A 19,038-nucleotide genomic window follows, 5' to 3' on the forward strand; every position below is an offset into this window, starting at 1 on the left:
AACCATTTTTATATGGTATTTTATGAAGTTTTAAGGTCTTGCGCAGAAATTTTTATAGAGCATGTGGTATTTTTATTTGGTCTGGAATAAAATTTTGCTTTGAATAATGGAGTTTTTTAAATCAAGTGTCTCTTGTTTAGGATCTAATTTGCATGTGAGACTGTAGGTTCAGTATTTTTTCTGCAGAGAAAAACATGTGGCCCATGTCAGCAAGAATTAAATAGAATATGCACTATCAACCTTAATATGGTATTTTGCTTAAATAACATTCATCGGCTAGTTTAATCAAATTGATTCTTCGATCATGTTCTGATACATAAGTAGATAAGAAAGAATTGTATTAACTTAAAGATTTAACAAAGAATGAAAGAAAGAAACAAATATCTACACTTTTATGCTAGCTCAAATAACTGAATCTCATTCCGTTTCTTTATCAAAATATACTGAAGCATCCTCCTTCCAAATCAGGTTATCATAACCAAAGATTCTTGCAAAACATGAAACCAATTGTTCCTGTACTATTTCTCCCTCGGGAAGGACAACATCTGTCTCCCTTTTCAAAGATGTTACTTCTTTATCCGCAATTCCACAAGGAACAATGTGCCTGAAGTAGCTTAAATCGGGATCAATGTTAAATGCCATCCCATGAGAAGTGATTCCACCCGATATCCGAACGCCAATGGCACCTATCTTTCTTTCTCCAACCCATACCCCAGTTTCACCACTTTGTCCAGGACAAGCTTTCACGCCATACATAGCAGCCAGTTCAATCATGGTTGATTCGATTTTCTCCACAAAACTCCGAGCACCAAGCCCAATCTCACGAAGTGATAGGATAGGATACAAAATGGCTTGACGTGGACCATGAAATGTAATGTCTCCTCCCCTTTGTGTGTAGTGAAGTTCAGCTCCAATTGTTTCCAACTCTGACTGGGGGATTAACAAATTATGAACAGTTTGCCTTTTGCCCACAGTGTATGTAGGGGGGTGTTGCAAAGACAGAAGAGTATCACGTCTCCTATGAAGCTTTCTATCCAAGGCCAGTTTTTCCTGCAGTTTCAATGCATCAATGTAGTTGACAACTCCTAGTTTCCAGACCTCAAGGCTTCGCAAACCCCTCATTCCCTATTCTTATGCCAAGAAAGATAGGAAGACAGTGAAAAGCAAGAAAGAGAGTGAGCATTATCACAAACAGGGGATAGGTAACATTAACTAAATTGAAATTTTAGCCTGATGTCATCAAAGGTGCAAAGAAATGCCTATTTGGGTACCAAAAATTCGATTCTCATTCATTCGAGAAACACCAATCACAGGAGAAATAAAAGTGAAGGAGAAACATCAATAAATAAAAGAAAATTACCAGAATGGTTGAGGAATTAGAACGACAAATATTGCTCTTTGATATCTCAAATATCATAATTTCATTTCTCCAACGGTTCATCCAAACTAAAATTACTGCCAAAGGTTATAGATATTTTTCAAAAGATTCAAACTAGAGGTAGTTCTGTCTCAAACTGCCATACTGCCATGCTCTGATATTTATCGCTCGCTCCCCATCATCTAACATCAACATCTTTTGGGTGAAGGGAGGTTCTTGTTGGGCCAACAAGAACTGTGTGACCTCTCAATTCATACAATTACTGTTGATTCAAGGTAAACTATGTTTGTTCATTCATACAATTACTGGTATAAAAACGAAAAGATTACTACCTATCTTCACACCGCAACTAAATTTCTATTTGGATTTTAACTATTTTGTGTTATTAAACTCTCTCGTAGATAATCATTTAGAAGATATAAGTTACATGTTCATTTATTGTATATATTTTTATACAAGTTGATATCAACATGTGACAAATTTGTGCATAAACATAAGCATGCTCATTAATAAAGGTATCTAGTATTTCTTACTGGAATTGCATTATTCATAAGGAAACTATCTATTTGAAACTAGACCTTATCTATGCATTTTAATTAGTATAATTAGCCCCATTATACTTGATTTCTTATGTAACTAAGTCATTTTCAAAATTGTCTACAAAAAAACCTGCATTACACACGATGGGGATTTGCGTGCTAGGAAAGAGATCACCGGAGTATAGCACAATATGTTTCATTGTTTTATAAAGCTAGTCTTTTCCAATCTAAATCTTCACATTTTTAACTTCATATATTTATTACTTAAGGTCATCCTGATTTATATGGAAATCTAGTGACTAATAACTAATACATAACAATAAACAGAAAAATCTTGTTAATTACAAAGGCAACCATGGACATACAATTCCAGAAAATTGAATTGACAACTTGAATCGAAAAAATAAAGTCCGAGCCACATTCAATTTGCCTCCCCGCACAATAATATGGATGGAGGATTTCTTGTTCTGCTAAAGAATTAGTAAAAGCAAGTTCTTTCGCATTGTCAAACCTAAAACACTTAACCTGGTTCCAAACTGAGTTTGATAGAAAAAATGTTTTAAAATATTAGCGATTACAGGTTCATGAATGAGCAAAAATATCAAATAGAAGACTCCCAAATCTTAATATAATAGATCAAACAGAATTGAGACACATTCTTAAGTGAAAGATAATCTTCTAAACAAATTTGACAATTGAAAGTAGAAAAAATAATGTGGAATATCAGAAGGAATGTCATTATTCAAAAGTCGAATGACTTTATCCAATACATGTCCAAATCTTAAATGTCGAACACAGGCTTTCTCACAAGAATTGCAGTATTGTACTAGTGTTAAAGGAAAGGGAGTTACAATTATTTTGAGAAAAAACTGGAAGAGACAACACATACAATCTTTCAATAAAATTACCACCGACGGTCTTCCTAAAGTGAAACATCTCTCGAATATAAAACATTATTTTTAACAAAGGTGATTGACAAATCACTATGGGCCAATAAAGCACTAACAGAACAAACTAAAATCGAATTGAAGTACATACAAAACATTATAAAGCACACATGTAAGAGAAAGTTGAACAAGTGCAACAGCTGCTACGAGAATAACAATGTTAATTGGGTAACACAAGGTTTTCTTATTGACATGTCTATAAGATTGAAAACATAAGTATTGACACCTGAATTAACAATTCATTTAAATTTAGACAAATGATTGATAAAAATATCATAAAAAACTAAATCATCAAAAAATGCCTAATATCTAGATCATCTCACAAAGAACAATCGCTTATTAGAGTTTTCATCTATGACATACATGAAACTAAAAAATATTGAAATGAATGTGGAAAAATCACTTGTGATACATATTAAGGTATTGGAACTTACTTCTCCAGGCGAATGTAGAATCACATTCTCTTACGAGCATTACCGCCGAGGACATGGGAATCTAGGGACCCGACACTATATAGCACGATAAACTTAAATATTGACTATGATAAATTTTGAATGGCTCTAATATCATATTAGATTCTATTCTAACAATTGACTAAAGGAAACATAATTAAAACAACACCACCCAGATAAACAAGTTGACCTCAAAAAACTAACCTTGAAAGCACCGGATACGAGAGCAGAAGCGTCAGGCGGACTGTCTTCTTTAGCAATTATTGAACGAACAATACCTAAAAGAAAAACGAATTTTAGCGAAGCGTTGTTTATAATTCGAATGTAAGTAGACATCGAAAGGACAAACAAACATACAGAGCAAGAAAAAATGCTATTAATACCAACCAAAATAAAACAGAGTGGCCCAAGATGCAGTGTCTGATAACGAAGAGTGTGAGAGCAAAGGGTTTGAGAGCGACGGCTTCAGAACAAAGGGGCTGAGAGAGAGTGCTGGATTTCAGAGCAAAGGCTTGAGTGGCTGAATAACAGTCCTTCGAAGATTGGTTCATTGCTCCTTCATTGCAATATATTGTTTTCAGACACTCATTTCTTATTTTTGTAGGTAGCGCCTTGTGAACTATAGATTTTGCTAACATTTTCAGGTACTCTTATAAATTATATTTACTATAAAATTAAAATATAACACTTTTTATTATATACAAATCTTTCCTCATATCGTAAGATTTTTATCAGTAATAGATTTTGTATTTAAGATTTTTATTAAGATACTATAAATTTTAGGTCTTGAAATTAAAAATTTTATGTGTATCATAGAAATTAAAACTCCTTATATATATATATATATATATATATATATATATATATATATATATATATATATATAATTTGTGCTTACTTTTGTTAGGAATGATAATAAAGTGAGATAAGCGAGTTGGGTATTTCATTTTCATCCATCCCTTTTATCAAAATATGAAATGATTAAGTATTCAATGTAAATTAAATAATCTCATGTCAACACTTACGATGATAAAAAGTTTAATCTCATCCATAATAATTATATTATGTAATGCGGAAGAAAAAGGGGTTAGGTTTTTTGTGAGTGAATAGACTTAGATTAATGTTATACGTGGAATGTCTTTTTCAATGTGGGCATTTGGTCTAGTGGTATGATTCTCGCTTTGGGTGCGAGAGGTCCCGAGTTCGATTCTCGGAATGCCCCTTATCTTTTTTTTCTTCCTTCCATGACACACTTAGCAGATGATTTGAATTTTGCATCTCTCCACAAGTTTGTAAGTATCATTCTCAATCTTGAAACAAAGTATAAACACAAATGTTTATTCGAATCCCTTACACATGCAGCATTAGCAATGGTCTTAACTTATAATTTAGAACACTCAGATGCAATCTGTAACAACGTACGTGTGAAATCACATGTTGTCTGGTTTGATGTAAGCTTGTATCAGACCAACAGAAGTCACTTCAATCAGATAGGTTCGTCTTTAATACAACGTACAAATAGACTTATAGGGCAAAACTCGAGCTTCTGTTTATTGATTTAGAATTTCTTACAAGCCAATCAACAACTGTATCAATGCTGGTGGAGTTCTTACACGAGATCATGGTGCAACAAACTTCTCTACCAGTGATGGACATCAGTCCCCTGCACATACCAAACAAACATCGAAAGTACAACTACATTCTGAAAGATAAATCATTTGGGAAAGATGATCAGAATAAAGCAGTTACCATAATTATCTTGCATCAAGTGATTTTAATTATAATTTAATTTTGACTCTATCAATTGGGAAATGTTTAAGCAAAGCTTTGAGTTAATCAGCATTATCTAATACAAGATACTTACATCTGATCTGCCAGGTCTTGCTTGGACAATGCCCCAGGTTTGTCAATCTTATTACCCAAAATTAAAATGGGAATTCCATTTAAAGAAGGTTTGCTCAACAAGTCATGAAGTTCATCTCTAGAGACGGGTAAATTTTCATAATCAGCTGCGTCAACAACATAACTGCAAGTTCCTCCACAAAATAAATTATATCAATCATAAGTTAAGATTTTGACCGAATACATAATCTAAAAAAAAAAAAATTGATGCAGTATGAAGGGAAAAAAGAGTGTGAAGTTCATACTTTTCAATCGTAAATTTGTAATCTCATTACCATGATGTTAAGGGGAGAAAGACATAGGAAACATTTAATTAGATTATAAAAAGCGATACTTCAGTGACTGATGCAAAGGTTGTGTTACGTGTTTCAAAGTTTTTAGAAGGCATACACAATTGCTGAAACAGCACGACAGTATCTCTCCCACATGCTGCGAAACCTTGGTTGACCTCCAAGGTCCCATAGCTTTATTGTCACATTCCCTTTAGTTATCTTTTTCATATTAAATCCTACCTGTAGGTAAATTTGCAGGCACAAAATTAACCTCAAATTTGTGGAAATTGACAACACGAAGTATACATCAGAATTAATTTTCAGTGATTTAATTACCGTAGGAATCATCACTTCACTATATCCACCAGTCTTCGTCAAAATCAAACATACACCAGGCATCAGCAAGTAGGAAAAGAACAAACGAAATGGAAAACTGATAATATTAATGTTTTCTGTTACATACTGCAATAACGTTTATAAGTGACGTTTTCCCAGCATCCTGAAGACCAACCAGAGATAACTCCATTTCTTGCTTGAAAAAGAGACTATATCATTGGAAACAAGAGAAAGAAAAAATGAAACATTTAAAAACTCCACAATGAAGGGCAATCCTATTGAAGGAAATATCTAAAACAAAAATGAATGAAGGAGTTTTTCAGTTGAAAGGGAAGAGCTGCATCATATGTATATACTGCATTATATACGCAGTATGTACTTAAAAATACTAACTAATCACAACTTCACAAGCAAAAGAATAGAAGTATGATCAGCCTTCAATTTTGTGACAGATATTGAGCAAAACCAGAAAAAGAAGAAGAAAGAGAAAAATACTGGTAGCAAGTTTCACCTGCATAACCAATTGACGAAGGCTCCCCATATCCCCAACCCCATCAATTCAACAGAAACACTTCCCTTTTTCAATTTCTACAGAAACACTTTCCTTTATAAAGTTCTACAACACCACTGATTTTTTTTCTTTTTTTTTTTTCTTTCTGTTCCCTTGTTTGTTTTACTCTTTCAAAAAGTAGAACAAGACATGTTACGTACAATACAAGAAAATTAAAAAAAAAAAACATGCGTACAAATAAGATGTGTTTATTTTATCATTGTAAAACAATGACATAACATATATAGATATATGTTTTTATCAGTGCAAAAATGATGATCTTATAAAACAGAGTATATAAACCAGATTACTTCGTACAAAAAGAAAATATAGTTTTGGTGAGCCCATGCATGACTGGATGGTGCTGACTGTTAGGTCCTGGAATGCTATTATTGCCCAACAGGTTGATTGAGATAAGTTGTGTCAACTGTGCGCATGCACAAATTGTTGAACTTTTTTTTTAATCGATCACCTTTTACACTTGAGAGTTGAGAGGAAGATACCAATCAAACAGTTCTTCTTGGCCTACCAAGAACCTGTCTTACCCAAATGACGCTGATGTTAGTTGATTGCGTGCAAATAAAAATCAGAGCAAGGCAGTTTGAGACAGAACTACCCCAAGTTTGACTCTTTTGAAAAATATCTGTAACCTTTGGAAGTAATTTTCATTTGGGTGAACCGTTTGAGAAATCAAATCACGAGATTTGAGATTCGCAGAGCAGTAGTTGGCGTTCTAGTTCCTTAACCCTTTTGGTAATGTTGTTTACTATTAATTCTTCTCCTTCAATTATCTTTCTCCTGTGTTTGGTGCATGTCGAATGAATGAGAATCGATTTCTGGGTAACCATATTAGCATTTCTTTGCATCTTTAATTTAGTTAACATTGCCTAGGCCATGTTTGTGATAATGCTTGCTCTTTTTTTCTTTGTTTTTGCTTTTTCGGTCTTGCTCTCTATCTCAGCATAAAAGTATGTCTTAGGTCATTGGGTTAAAAGTGGTGTTCTTATCTGTTGTGAATTTGTCTTAGGTCTCATTCTTGTTGATTCTCCACATGCTAGTTGATTAGTTATACTATCGCTGTGACATATATTTTTTAAAGATCAGGTGTGGGAAAGAAGATCAGAGATTGAGACTATACTTCATATGTTGAGGAATTGTTGCTATGATGAAATCTGTTTGGCTGGCTGTTAAAGCTACAAAATGAAATGTCTTTTCCAATCAGAAAATGCTTACTTATGTCACGTGACCAAACTAGACTAATAGCAAAGCAAAGCGCAAAATAACCATAAGAAGAATTATGGAGTTTCTGATGACAACTAAGACAAGGAGCTTATGAATCGAAGTCACTTGCATAAACAGTCTAGTACATGAAAACATGCCGAAATCAGCCAACATAAGCAAAACAATAAACCATGTAGAAAGGTGCTTCTGAGTTCAAGGGGGGCAGTATCAGAACATGATTGATGAACTAATTTGATTAAACTAGTCAGTGAATGTATAACTAAAATATTTTATTAAGGTCGCTGTTGCATATTCTATTTTATTCTCGCTGACATGGACCATATGTTTTTCTCAGCAGAAAGAATATTGAACCTGCACTCTCACATGCAAATTTGATTCTAAACAAGAAAGACACGTTGATTTAAAAATACCACATCCTCTATAAAAACATCTGCGTGAAACCTCAAAACCTTTATCAAATACCATCTAGAAAAGGTTACATCCTTTAATGCAGCAAGTTCTGCTAACCATGGAAAAGTTACGTTGAGTGTTTCCTAATAAATATCTTCCATAGACATGATGTGTCTGCAAGTATAAATGGTTCGTCATTGAGTTCTACACAAAAAATACAATTGCATTATAACTCACAGTAGCGTTTCTGTTGCATGTGTGGAGAGGTGGTAAAAGATGCTTCCCTTGGGAGGAAGAAGCTTCATGCTCCTAGAAAATGATCTTACCCAGCTAGGTTTAGCTGTATAATGAAAAGTAATATAGCAAAATGAGGAAACCCATTAATATATCATGTGATTAGTCACATGATAGGTATTGGCATGTGATGGAAAGATTGTGGAAATGTCAGAAGTATGGGATTTGATTAAGGATCACATGATAAGCTCCTTCCATTCCATGTTCTACCCCACTACACAACAAAGAACGTGGCAGGTTAAATAATCAATGAATCATTCTTCTACTTCCTCTTCAATTCCCTAAATCTGATTCTTTCAAACACCTATTGAGTGTTACTGCTAAAAAAACCTTGAATGCGTTTCTCCATTGTCTCAAAGTCTTCACTCGACACCAACAAACAAACAAAAAAAAGATTGATCCACTTCAGATACATCACTATATACTTCACTTCTTCTATCTTAGACACAAACTACAACACCTTGCAATTTTCCTATGGGATAGTTCCAAGCACCTGAGCTCCTTTCTTCTACCCATCTTCAGTTGCTGTGTTTTCACTAGACTCTGCCATGAAAACCTATCAACGTGCTTTGGTGGGCCTCTTTGTCTTGATTCTCGCACACTTCTTCGTTTGCTCTATAGTTGCAATCACTGGTGAAACAAGAAGTAATCTGATTCGCAATTGTCCGCCACGGAAGCTACTAGCTCGTGCCTCCTCTTGCTCTGCAATAGAAAAATTGAAAATAGAGTATGAGGCCACTCAGAGACCAGTAACCACAAGTTTAAGGAAGAATCCTCCAAGCAACTCAAATCCAACCCATAACAAGCGACTTTGATCTCGTTTGTGTGTGGAGATCTCAATGGGAAGGAGGAATTAAGTCTAATTCGTCTCTTTCTTCATTTTTGCAGTTTGTCCAGCTGGTTGTTGAATAGGTAAGAAAGCTGGTTTTGCATATGTAGCATTGTTTTGAACTTTATGTAGCATATGTAGCATCGTTTTGAACTTATGTTCTATTAGATTAGATCACTGGTTGGTAGCAGGTTTCTGACAAAGGGTATATTTTTTATTTAGAGATTACTGAAAAGAAGTGTTCGTGGGTTTTATTGTGGAAGTATCAGAATTTTTACCTTTTTTTGATGGATCAATCTAACCTTACTTTCTGACTTTAGAGTACTGATGCTGACAATCATCCTTTAACAATCTTATCTTGTAAATGGCCCACAAATACTACCCTTTTTAGATTGTTCTCATTTGATCTACTCTTGCCCATGGCTGCAGTATAACATCAGCATATGAACTGCCACCTCCAGCAATTCCTAATGCCCAAATTCTATCACAAATTGCAAGAAGATAGCTCTCTTAATGTTCTATGTTGAAATTATCTCACAAATTACAACTTGTTTTATCAGCACAAAATTATAACAACTGAACTAACTATTTATGTTACAAATTTATCAGGTATCAATGAAGACCCCCCGTTCCAATATAGAAGTTTCAATGTTATCCTCAAGATGAAGGATACTATACTACCCCCTAAACTGCTATAGCTCCAATAAAATAGCTATAAGTATTTATGTAATCAACTAACCAATTGGTATTTAGAAAAATCGCTGTGTATGTTCTATGTTGGAGTACGGAAGACCATTGACTGTTGTAGGGTTATGGAAAACAAGAATAATCAATCATGGTGCTGACGACCATTATTACATTACAATCTTATTTTATTAATGCATTTTCACATAAATGATAAATCTCTCTTTACACTCAGATTCAACTTTGTAGGGGAGTGGATTCGAGGATGTGTGACAGTTACATCTTTTTAGATAAAAAAATTAATTTTTAAGTATAGTTCAAATAAAAAATACCTAATAAAATATTAATGCAAATAATTTTTTATATTTAAAATGATACTTTATACTTGTCTCGTCAACAACCAGATAATACATGTATCCATTATCCATATATATCAATAAAAATATCAATTTAATAATTTTACGGCAGATATCTACTGTAAACAAATTTGTTGTCTTTCCTAATCAAGTCTATCTCTTTTCATATGGACTTGGCCCATTAAGTTAGAAAAGAAACTCAACACATTAAGGCAATGATGTCTTTACTGCGACCCTAACCTACTTTACTATTTATAGAAACACAACTTCAGTAACCATTTACCTCACTAACTCACTAATAATATTAAGAATATAAAAATGAAAAACTTAGTCACGTATAAGAAATATAAAAAGACGTACAACCATAGAAACACAAAATCTTGTATTGAAATGATATCATGATCTCTTATGGATCAACCCATTTTATTCCACTCTTCCAAATTTACAAGTTCAAGGGCTGCATGCTTCAACACAAGGGTAGCGTTTTATGTATCCATTTTCACACGAATGGTTTCCATTGAAAAGTCTTTCTTTACACTTAGATTCATTGTTATAGGGGAGTGAATTAGAGGATGTGTTACAGTTACATCATAATCTCCATGGTGCAGTGAAATATCTACCATTCCTGTGCCATCTGCTGTAGCAATATTAGGTCCAGTTCCCCACTCCTGAATGAGCTTGTCCACAACGTCTCCAGCAGGAGTGTTTTTGAAATTCTCATCGGCCAGAGTAGTGGCATTGAAACCAGCTTGTGCTGGACCAGAAAACATTATAATCCCATCAACACCAGGATGAGAATACGCCTCTCTCAGTACCTCTTCCAAATACTCTGCCTACTCACCAAACAAGAATCACAAAAGCAAAGATAATGCAATCAGTCACCATGCTGCTACACTCAGATTTCTTTCTTTTTCTCTTTTCTGATAGATTAAAACATAAAAACTTATCCCTTTTGCTTTTAGTGTAGTGTTAGAAGGTAAAGTTGGTTCATGAAGGAGAAGTTAAGGAAATACCTGACTTGGTTGTGGATCCACACTGACTTCTGTGAGCCACATTGGAAGTCCAGTTGTAGCAAGAAGATCAAGAGATGACCTCATGTAAGCAAGGTTTGGCTGGCCACTTGCAAAATGCCCTTGCAACCCTATTGCTGCCGACATTCCACCAACTCCTGGAAAGGACCGAATCTCCTTAATTTTCTGTAAATATTTGACAGGGCTGGAGGCCTCATCACCACTATATTCAATGGTGTTATACTCGTTCAGGAACATCTTTGTCCCCGGATCAAGCTCGAAAGCTCTTGCATATGCTTCTGCAGAGGCGTTTTGGCCGAGGTTGTCCTCAAAGAAGTGGAAGTGGAGATTCTCATTCATAACATCCCATGCAATCAGTTGTCCTTTGTACCTTGAAACCACAGATTCGATTCTTTTTGCTGCTGCTTTCGCTAAATCCGCAGGTGATAGGGTCTTCACCCATTCAGGCTGATATTTTGGATCGTCCCAGAAAACGTTATGGCCTCTCACAGAAATGCCATTCTCTTTGGTAAATTTCAGCATGGCATCTGCGACAGTATAGTTTTCCACGCCTTGCTTTTTCTCTGTACTGTACCACTTCATCTCATTGGTGAAGGTTGCGAATTTGAACCTTGACACAAACCAATTCTGGTAGTCTTTGTTTGTGAGGATGTAATGGTTCATTCCACATCCAAATGGGAAGTTCAACTTTACTGCTCTGGCCATGACTGTAGCTCCTTTCAACGCTGTTTCGTTTACACGAGTTATTTGGAATCTCACTCTCCTCTTACGTACCTGCATGTTATATATATATATCAAGACGTAATTTTTTTTCCTTGTACGATTAGGTTCAAATACTTTCTGTTTCTTATGTTAATTTTAGTTTGAATTTGGCCTCAAGTTCAAAGATTTATACTTTGATCGAGTATCTCTATTGTTAGATTAACTCGGTCTGATATAATGCACTCGTATATTTCATGTACATTTCAACTTTGTGAGGATGGGATTTTGCTTAGAAGCTTACCCTCTCAATGTTGGCGTCTTGTAGTGATCTCCACTGCTTTTTCGTGAATGGTTGTAACGAGACATTGTCAGCCCATATTTCCACACTTGAATTTTTGCTCTACAGGGTTCAACAAATTTTAGCTAACGAAACATATACCAAAATACACACAAAACGAAGTTATCTCACGCAATCTCAAACTTGTAATTCCTTTAATTTTACATGCATTTTATACCCACAAATAGGTGCCCTGTAGTATTACTTTGGATGAATTTTGAGGAAACATGTAAACTAAGACAAGATGAAAATAGGTAGGTATAATTATGTTTTTGGTTGTTGATAAACTATCTTGATTTTCATTTTGGTCCCAGTAAAGGTCTGAAAGAATGGTAGGTATAAATTCAGAATGTGTTTTTTACCTCAAAAAGAATTTCAACAGGGCTTGAAAAGTTTGCAGCTATGCCACCTTTTAGAAGGGTCCAGCATCCATGCTTTGCTATCACTTGACCACCTCGTACCAGCTCACTTTCTTTTGTTCTGAACATCACGGACACCGTGTCACTTCCTTCACTCACCTGAAACCAAGCTGAATATGGAAAAGGGAGAAAAACGATCATTCGAAATGTTTCAGAAAAGTGGTGCCACCATGTCAAAACATTCCTCAAATGAATCTTAGTGAAAGAGATATGATACAAGTAAAGAATGGAGAAAGTGAAGCTACCAGAAAAGGTGTATAACATTCCTTTCTGAAGTTGGACCATCTGAGAGAAACTATCCAAAGGTTGTGTTCTGTTGTGAGCAACAATGAATCTATTGCCTTCATTCGATATTTGTTCCTTGATTGACCCTTTTCCAAACACTCTCCAACTATCTATGTTATCATCAAATCCTGGATTTACTATAATGCCTCCTCCATACTGCGCTCTCTCAGGTTCTACTAAACACTGCTTATTTTCAAATTAACGGCAACACAGGTAAGTTTGTGTATTAACTGCTGACAGAAGCTACCACATAACTATATCTGGTCTGGTTTAAGCTACAACTTATAAAATGAATTTGTCAAAATAACATGGAACACATTTTTGCATCTCAGAAAGAATACTCTGGTGTGAACTTTCCAGATTAGAGTAAATGAAACTATTGGTGAGGAAGAGTTATTACCTTTGTGGTAGCAGAATAATCATAAGACAAAGAATGGACGCCAAGCCCTGAACATGTTGAGAATATATATTAGAAATGGTATCAGAGAATGAATAAGTGGCTGCCATTGACAAAGAGGCAATGAAGGGAGGGATAGAAACCTGGTATCAGTAAAAGGTAAATGGTAATGAACATAAAGTTGCAACCTTCTTTAGCAACCATCATCTTTACACTGATCAAAGAAGTATAAATTTTAAGTTAGTATCAGGGGTATATATATTAGCAGAAGACCGTGTAGACTCCTGATACCGAATGCAGCTTTTTACCCGTTATAATAATTAACTAGAGTTAAATGCATTACTTGTGAGTCAGAAAATTGTCTCACTAGATTTTTCTTGCTTTGATTTAATTGTATGAGTCTAATGAATTCAAAGTAGTTTATGACAGTTGACCTACATTCTATCTTATGTTCCAAAAGAGTATTTCATTGTCTCTTTTTATATTTTCTAATAGATGTTAAAATTATGATCCAAAATATCCATTTCAGAATAAAAAACGGTAAAAGTATATTTTTTGGATGTAAAAATCAACCATCAATGAACTTAATAAAACAGCAATCCAAATCTCAGTGACCTTTATATATGAAGACGCGTAGCATAATACAATACACAACACATTAAAAAGGGTAAATTAGCTGACAAAAAGAGTAAAAACAGAAATGTAATAATTTTCATAATTTTTGTAGATGTAATATTTTCATCTTATCTCTTCTTTTATTAGTAATTTGTTATATAAATAGAATTTGACCACAGTGTATAAAGAGGGTGGAACTAGAAATTAGGAGCGAGGGAACAGAAAAAAGAAAGGCAAGATTAGCAGAGGGCAATAGAGGCGGTGATCAGCAAATTGCAGCCTCTGGACCAACTTTTTCACTTCACCAATCAAACAAAACCTTCATTTAGTGTTCTTTTGTTTAATCAAAGAAGCATTCCCTTCGTTCTAGGATGCAACACAATTTTGATCTCGTAAAATATGTTATCACTTCTAATTAAATCTCTAAGTTTAACTCTTTACAATAATAAAAAATCATCACTTAATTTATAATTTTTTTCATTTTTTTGACTAAATTAGTGAGAGTAATGTTGTCAATCTCTAATTTTATAATAATCATAATTAAGAACAAAAAAGTTACTAAAGATATAATAAAAATGTGGACAGCTATCACATGGGAAAAGTAATTTAAAGATATGTAGATATAAATTATAACATGATAACTAGAGTAAAAGAAATGGAAATGATGTTTTGTCGTGACATGGGAATCTTGTCATAAAATTAGTATAGCAGTCCAATAGTTTTACAAAACTAAAAGTTGATTTTAGCTTCAAATACAATGAAGAGTAAAAACTAAATAAAAAATATATAATTCGGTTGAAAGCACAGACATGAACAATTGGAATTATGGACTCCAATGATGTCCCGTGAATCATCTTCGGCTCTATGCTACAACTTACAAAGCAAAATTCATGGCTATTATAAAAATGGTATAAACATAAAATAAAAATAAATTAGATATATAAAAATGAAAGAAAGGTAGAAATAGGTTAATTATTGATATGTATTAGTAAACTCTTATATATATGAAGTTTGTTCTATTTCTTGTTACACGTTAACCAAATCAAATATTCGTTATGAAATATTTGGGTGGGAAGTTGTGTAAAATGTTTATATTAAAAGTTAATCTAATCGTAAATAAAATAATCTTTTATTATTTAAACTTGAAAAGTACTAGAATGTTTTTGTTTTATTCTATGAACACTTAAAAATATTCAAGTGCCATATGAAGAGGAATGCATATTCATGCTTAAATATAGTTTTATCACGTACATGAAATTTTGACATCATATACAGTGGTGCATGTATATATAGTATTTCATAAAGATTGGTTAAAAAAATTTAAATTCCATGAATTGTTGTGCCATCTTAATCCGAATAATAAACCTAGTGTGTTACAACTCATTTTTGCCACCAAAATCAAAGATTCATGAATATTTTTAAGTAGTATTGGCTCATGGCTATATTTTTTTGGTTTCATCATGCAATTTACACAGCTATAGTGTGTTGGATTCAATAAAGGCTACTTAGGTGTGATGAGTAATGAAATCACTACTCCTAAACAGAAAAGATGGAAAACCACTCATCCATCAAGTATTAACCTTGAATATTGTAGTATTTTCTTATACATTTTGTAGATTTAATCAATGTAATAATATTTATATTCATATTATTTGACTTCACCTTGATAAGTGTAATATAAGGAGATGGTGTCATATATATAAAAATAAACATAGATTATCGTAAAGTGTACAAAGAAACAAGTAAAGATTAAGACAAAGAGTACATCTTGGTGTCATAAAAGATCTTTATCCTTATTAGAACAATTAAGTTTTAAGTACCTAATAACGAATGAATGTAGATATTCTGATCTGTGTAAAAGATAAGATTTTGATTATAAAGTAATAAAAACATTTTGTATTTGTATATAAATATATTCACTACAGAAAATTTATTAAATAATAATTAATTTTAGTGATCAAAATTTAATTATTATATTAAATAATTTTGTTATTAATTTAAAAATTAAAAATTATTAATAACTAAAATAATTTTTATAATAAAAAATTATAATCGATGTCTATATTTTTAACTAAATTACATTTTATTAAGAAATAATTTCTAAATTGACCGATCATTAACATTAATTAGGTTTTGATTACTAGAAAAATTAATCTTTAATTAGATCAAATTAGTGATCCATTTCTTTTAATTAAAATTAATCGTTAATATTAGTAACTAATTTAAATATTTATTCATGAGAAAATTATTTTAATTATTGATTTAAAAATCAATTATTCTTAATAAAAATTATTTTAATTATTAATAATTTTTAATTTATAATTTGATATTTAAATTTATCGTATAATAACTAATTAATTTTTATTACTAAAATTAATCATATTAGATTTTCTTTTATAATAATTACAGTTTAATTGTTATCGTTCAGAACTACCTTTTCCTTACTTTTTTCTTCGTTTTCTAATTTATTAATCAACTTATTTCTTTACTCTATTTTTTTTTTCTTTAACTCATCATCAATAATCAAGTTTCATCTCATTTTCCACAAATGTCAAAAAAGAATAAAAAATAAATAAATATTCGATAAAGTATAATTTTTGTATACAATCTCAATAAAAAAAACTAAATAAAAAATTAATTAAGACTAATTTTTTAAAGGTTTTAGTTTCATTTTTTATTTTTAAAACATTAAAGCCTGATATTGTTTTTCTAAAATTATATTTTTTTAAGAAGTCTTCTAATAATTGAAAAGAGTAGAAGGTTAGTAAGTGATTTGGTTTCTAGTTCAAACTGGTTGAAATACTCTCTGTGATTTTTACAGCTTTGAATTTAATAGATAACCTTTTTCTGTGTTTATTGTTGAGTATATATTTGCCTCACATTTATTTTGCTTTATTTATTTATTTATTAACCTTTTTTATAAATAAAGACAACAAGTATAATATAATTAAAGAATTTGATATAATAATAATAATAATTATTATTATTATTATTATTATTATTATCATAAGAAAACATAAATATTCTAACATAAAAAATAAAATTACAATAAATATATAAAGAAGTTTAAAAAATTATTTTTTATTATTTTATTTTTTGTAATTATACAATAAAAATATTTTTAATCTTTCATCACAAGTACTCATTATGGTTAGTTAATTTTGTAAAATAAAATGACAATAAAATATAAAGAAGTTTAAAAAATTGTATTTTTTATTATTTTTTGTAATTATTAGTATTAAAAATTGTAATTAATGAGTTAAAATATTCTTTTATTAAAATTTAATTAAATTATTATTAGTGTATGCTAATTTTTATTAGTAGTAAAAATTATAATTAATGAGTTAAAACATTATTTTATAGTAAGTTATAATTTTGTTTACAAGAAAAAGAATGATTAGTTATATTTATTCTCTTATAATTAATCTGGATTATATTTTCTTCTTTTATCTTTTTATCTATAGGACTTCTCTTATATCTTCTCACTTTATCTTCTTCTAATAATCTTTTTTCTAGAGTTTTGACATATTACAGGTATTAAATCTCTTGAATCTCATGTTGACTTTGTTTATCAATTTTTTCATCCTCATTTCTAGTTAGTTTATTTTTTCTTTCTATTTTGTATTGTTGTTATTTTTATTATGTTTTGAATTTGTATTAAAAATATAAATGTGTTTATTTTGTTTAGTTTTGTTTTTGGTACTTTTAGATTTAAGTGTTTTGAGAGTTTTTTTATTACATGTATATATAGAGGAAAAACTATTTTTTTTTACAAATCTATTAATTATATTATGGTTTAATCTTTTGGTGGATAATAGATTAATTAGAGCATGATTTAAAGTTGAGTTTTCTATAGAAAGATAATTTAAGTTTAGGAGAAAAAAAAACTTACTATCGAGTTTAGAAGAACAATATTTTTTTAATTATTTTTATTAATGATTAATCTTAAATTAAATAACTTTGCAAGTTTGTAAGAAAATTGAGACTTAAGAACGAAAAAAAAACTTAAGACTTCAAGATATTGCAAGTCTACCATCAAATTTATTTTTTTGACAACTAGAACCAGATTTTATTATTTTAATTCATTTGTTTTATATATTTATCTTTAGTAGTGTTTTATATATTATCATTTTTTATTTCATATAAAAGTATATAGGTATGTCAAATAGAAAAATTGAACCAGACTATTTAAAAATTCAAAAGAATAGAACAATTGATACTTTAATTGCATAAAACAAACTATGAACAAAATATAGCAAATGTTTTTGTATTACGGTTTGTAGATATTTCATTTTTGAAAGAAAAATGACTAAATCTTGAAAAATCTTTAAAACATGATAATTCGTTGGATAATGATGGATTTGATTTAATTTAAGAATTAAATATCTTAAAAAAATTATAGGTTTGAAAAATCATAAACTAATTGACATTCTTAATTATATATAAAAAATAAATTATTTTCCAAATATATATATATATATATATATATATATATATATAAGTTATAGAATAATATTAACAATTGTAGTGTCAGTTATTTTCGCCGAAAAGAGTTTTTCAAAGATAAAGATAATAAAAACTAAAAACTTACTTAAGATCAACGTTGTATCAGAAAGATTTAAAAGGATTAGTCCTATTATCTATTAAAAAAAATGTTAAATAAAATTAATTATTACAATTTAATAAATAATTTTATATTAAAAAAAGTTTGAAAAATAAATTTTAAATAAAATGTCTATTTTTTAAGTTTAGGCCTCTCATCTTAATGTTCATATTTCTATTTTAAATTTTATCTTATAAATAATTATTTTCTTAAATTAAAATAATCATTTTTCTATTTTTACTTTTTGAACTAAAGTAGTATCTTTAACAAAAAAATTGTTTACAAAACAAATAAATAAATATTTATAATTAAAATTATAAAAAATATTTACATTTATTTTAAAATACAAAATATGAACATACGCTGCGATATATTTTCACTGCTTAATTATAATGCAATAAACATCATCTCTGCATCTTTCATAAGATTCAGCTTCACCAAGAGGTTGATTCAACTCGGAAGACTAGGTTTCTTTTTC

General features: G+C 30.9%; 3 protein-coding genes, 1 long non-coding RNA gene and 1 other non-coding gene across 8 annotated transcripts; 2 read left to right on the forward strand and 3 right to left on the reverse strand.

Moving 5' to 3' along the window:
- Positions 1-241: 241 nt before the first annotated feature.
- Positions 242-3,931, reverse strand: LOC114189545 (octanoyltransferase LIP2, mitochondrial). Of its 4 annotated transcripts, XM_028078138.1 has the most exons (4): positions 3,704-3,931; positions 3,521-3,594; positions 3,299-3,373; positions 242-1,130 (listed from the first exon to the last, which is right to left on the reverse strand). In XM_028078138.1, exon 4 carries the CDS (start codon positions 1,120-1,122, stop codon positions 418-420), a length of 705 nt encoding a protein of 234 aa, XP_027933939.1. In that variant the 5' UTR covers positions 1,123-1,130; positions 3,299-3,373; positions 3,521-3,594; positions 3,704-3,931; the 3' UTR covers positions 242-417. The 4 variants fall into 4 exon arrangements, with proteins under 4 accessions (XP_027933939.1, XP_027933938.1, XP_027933937.1 ...); XM_028078137.1 differs by lacking the exon at positions 3,299-3,373 and having other exon boundaries at positions 242-1,125; XM_028078136.1 differs by lacking the exon at positions 3,299-3,373.
- A 535-nt stretch (positions 3,932-4,466) lies between these two features.
- TRNAP-UGG lies at positions 4,467-4,538 on the forward strand. The gene has a single exon. It is a non-coding gene; the product is annotated as a tRNA-Pro (tRNA).
- A 100-nt stretch (positions 4,539-4,638) lies between these two features.
- On the reverse strand, positions 4,639-6,465 carry LOC114192310 (ADP-ribosylation factor-like protein 8a). The gene is made up of 6 exons (XM_028081999.1): positions 6,338-6,465; positions 5,954-6,035; positions 5,827-5,859; positions 5,609-5,730; positions 5,181-5,342; positions 4,639-4,979 (listed from the first exon to the last, which is right to left on the reverse strand). Exons 1-6 carry the CDS (start codon positions 6,379-6,381, stop codon positions 4,841-4,843), a joined length of 582 nt encoding a protein of 193 aa, XP_027937800.1. The 5' UTR covers positions 6,382-6,465; the 3' UTR covers positions 4,639-4,840.
- Positions 6,466-9,107: 2,642 nt separating this feature from the next.
- On the forward strand, positions 9,108-10,049 carry LOC114192408. The gene is made up of 2 exons (XR_003606100.1): positions 9,108-9,214; positions 9,741-10,049. It is a non-coding gene; the product is annotated as an uncharacterized LOC114192408 (long non-coding RNA).
- Positions 10,050-10,538: 489 nt separating this feature from the next.
- LOC114192357 (endo-1,4-beta-xylanase 5-like) lies at positions 10,539-13,560 on the reverse strand. The gene is made up of 7 exons (XM_028082056.1): positions 13,486-13,560; positions 13,346-13,392; positions 12,906-13,128; positions 12,604-12,770; positions 12,206-12,304; positions 11,185-11,976; positions 10,539-11,004 (listed from the first exon to the last, which is right to left on the reverse strand). Exons 1-7 carry the CDS (start codon positions 13,547-13,549, stop codon positions 10,657-10,659), a joined length of 1,740 nt encoding a protein of 579 aa, XP_027937857.1. The 5' UTR covers positions 13,550-13,560; the 3' UTR covers positions 10,539-10,656.
- Between the last annotated feature and the right edge of the window lie 5,478 nt (positions 13,561-19,038).

The sequence above is a fragment of the Vigna unguiculata genome, chromosome 7, assembly GCF_004118075.2.
Source record: "Vigna unguiculata cultivar IT97K-499-35 chromosome 7, ASM411807v1, whole genome shotgun sequence".
Taxonomy (NCBI): Eukaryota; Viridiplantae; Streptophyta; class Magnoliopsida; order Fabales; family Fabaceae; genus Vigna; species Vigna unguiculata.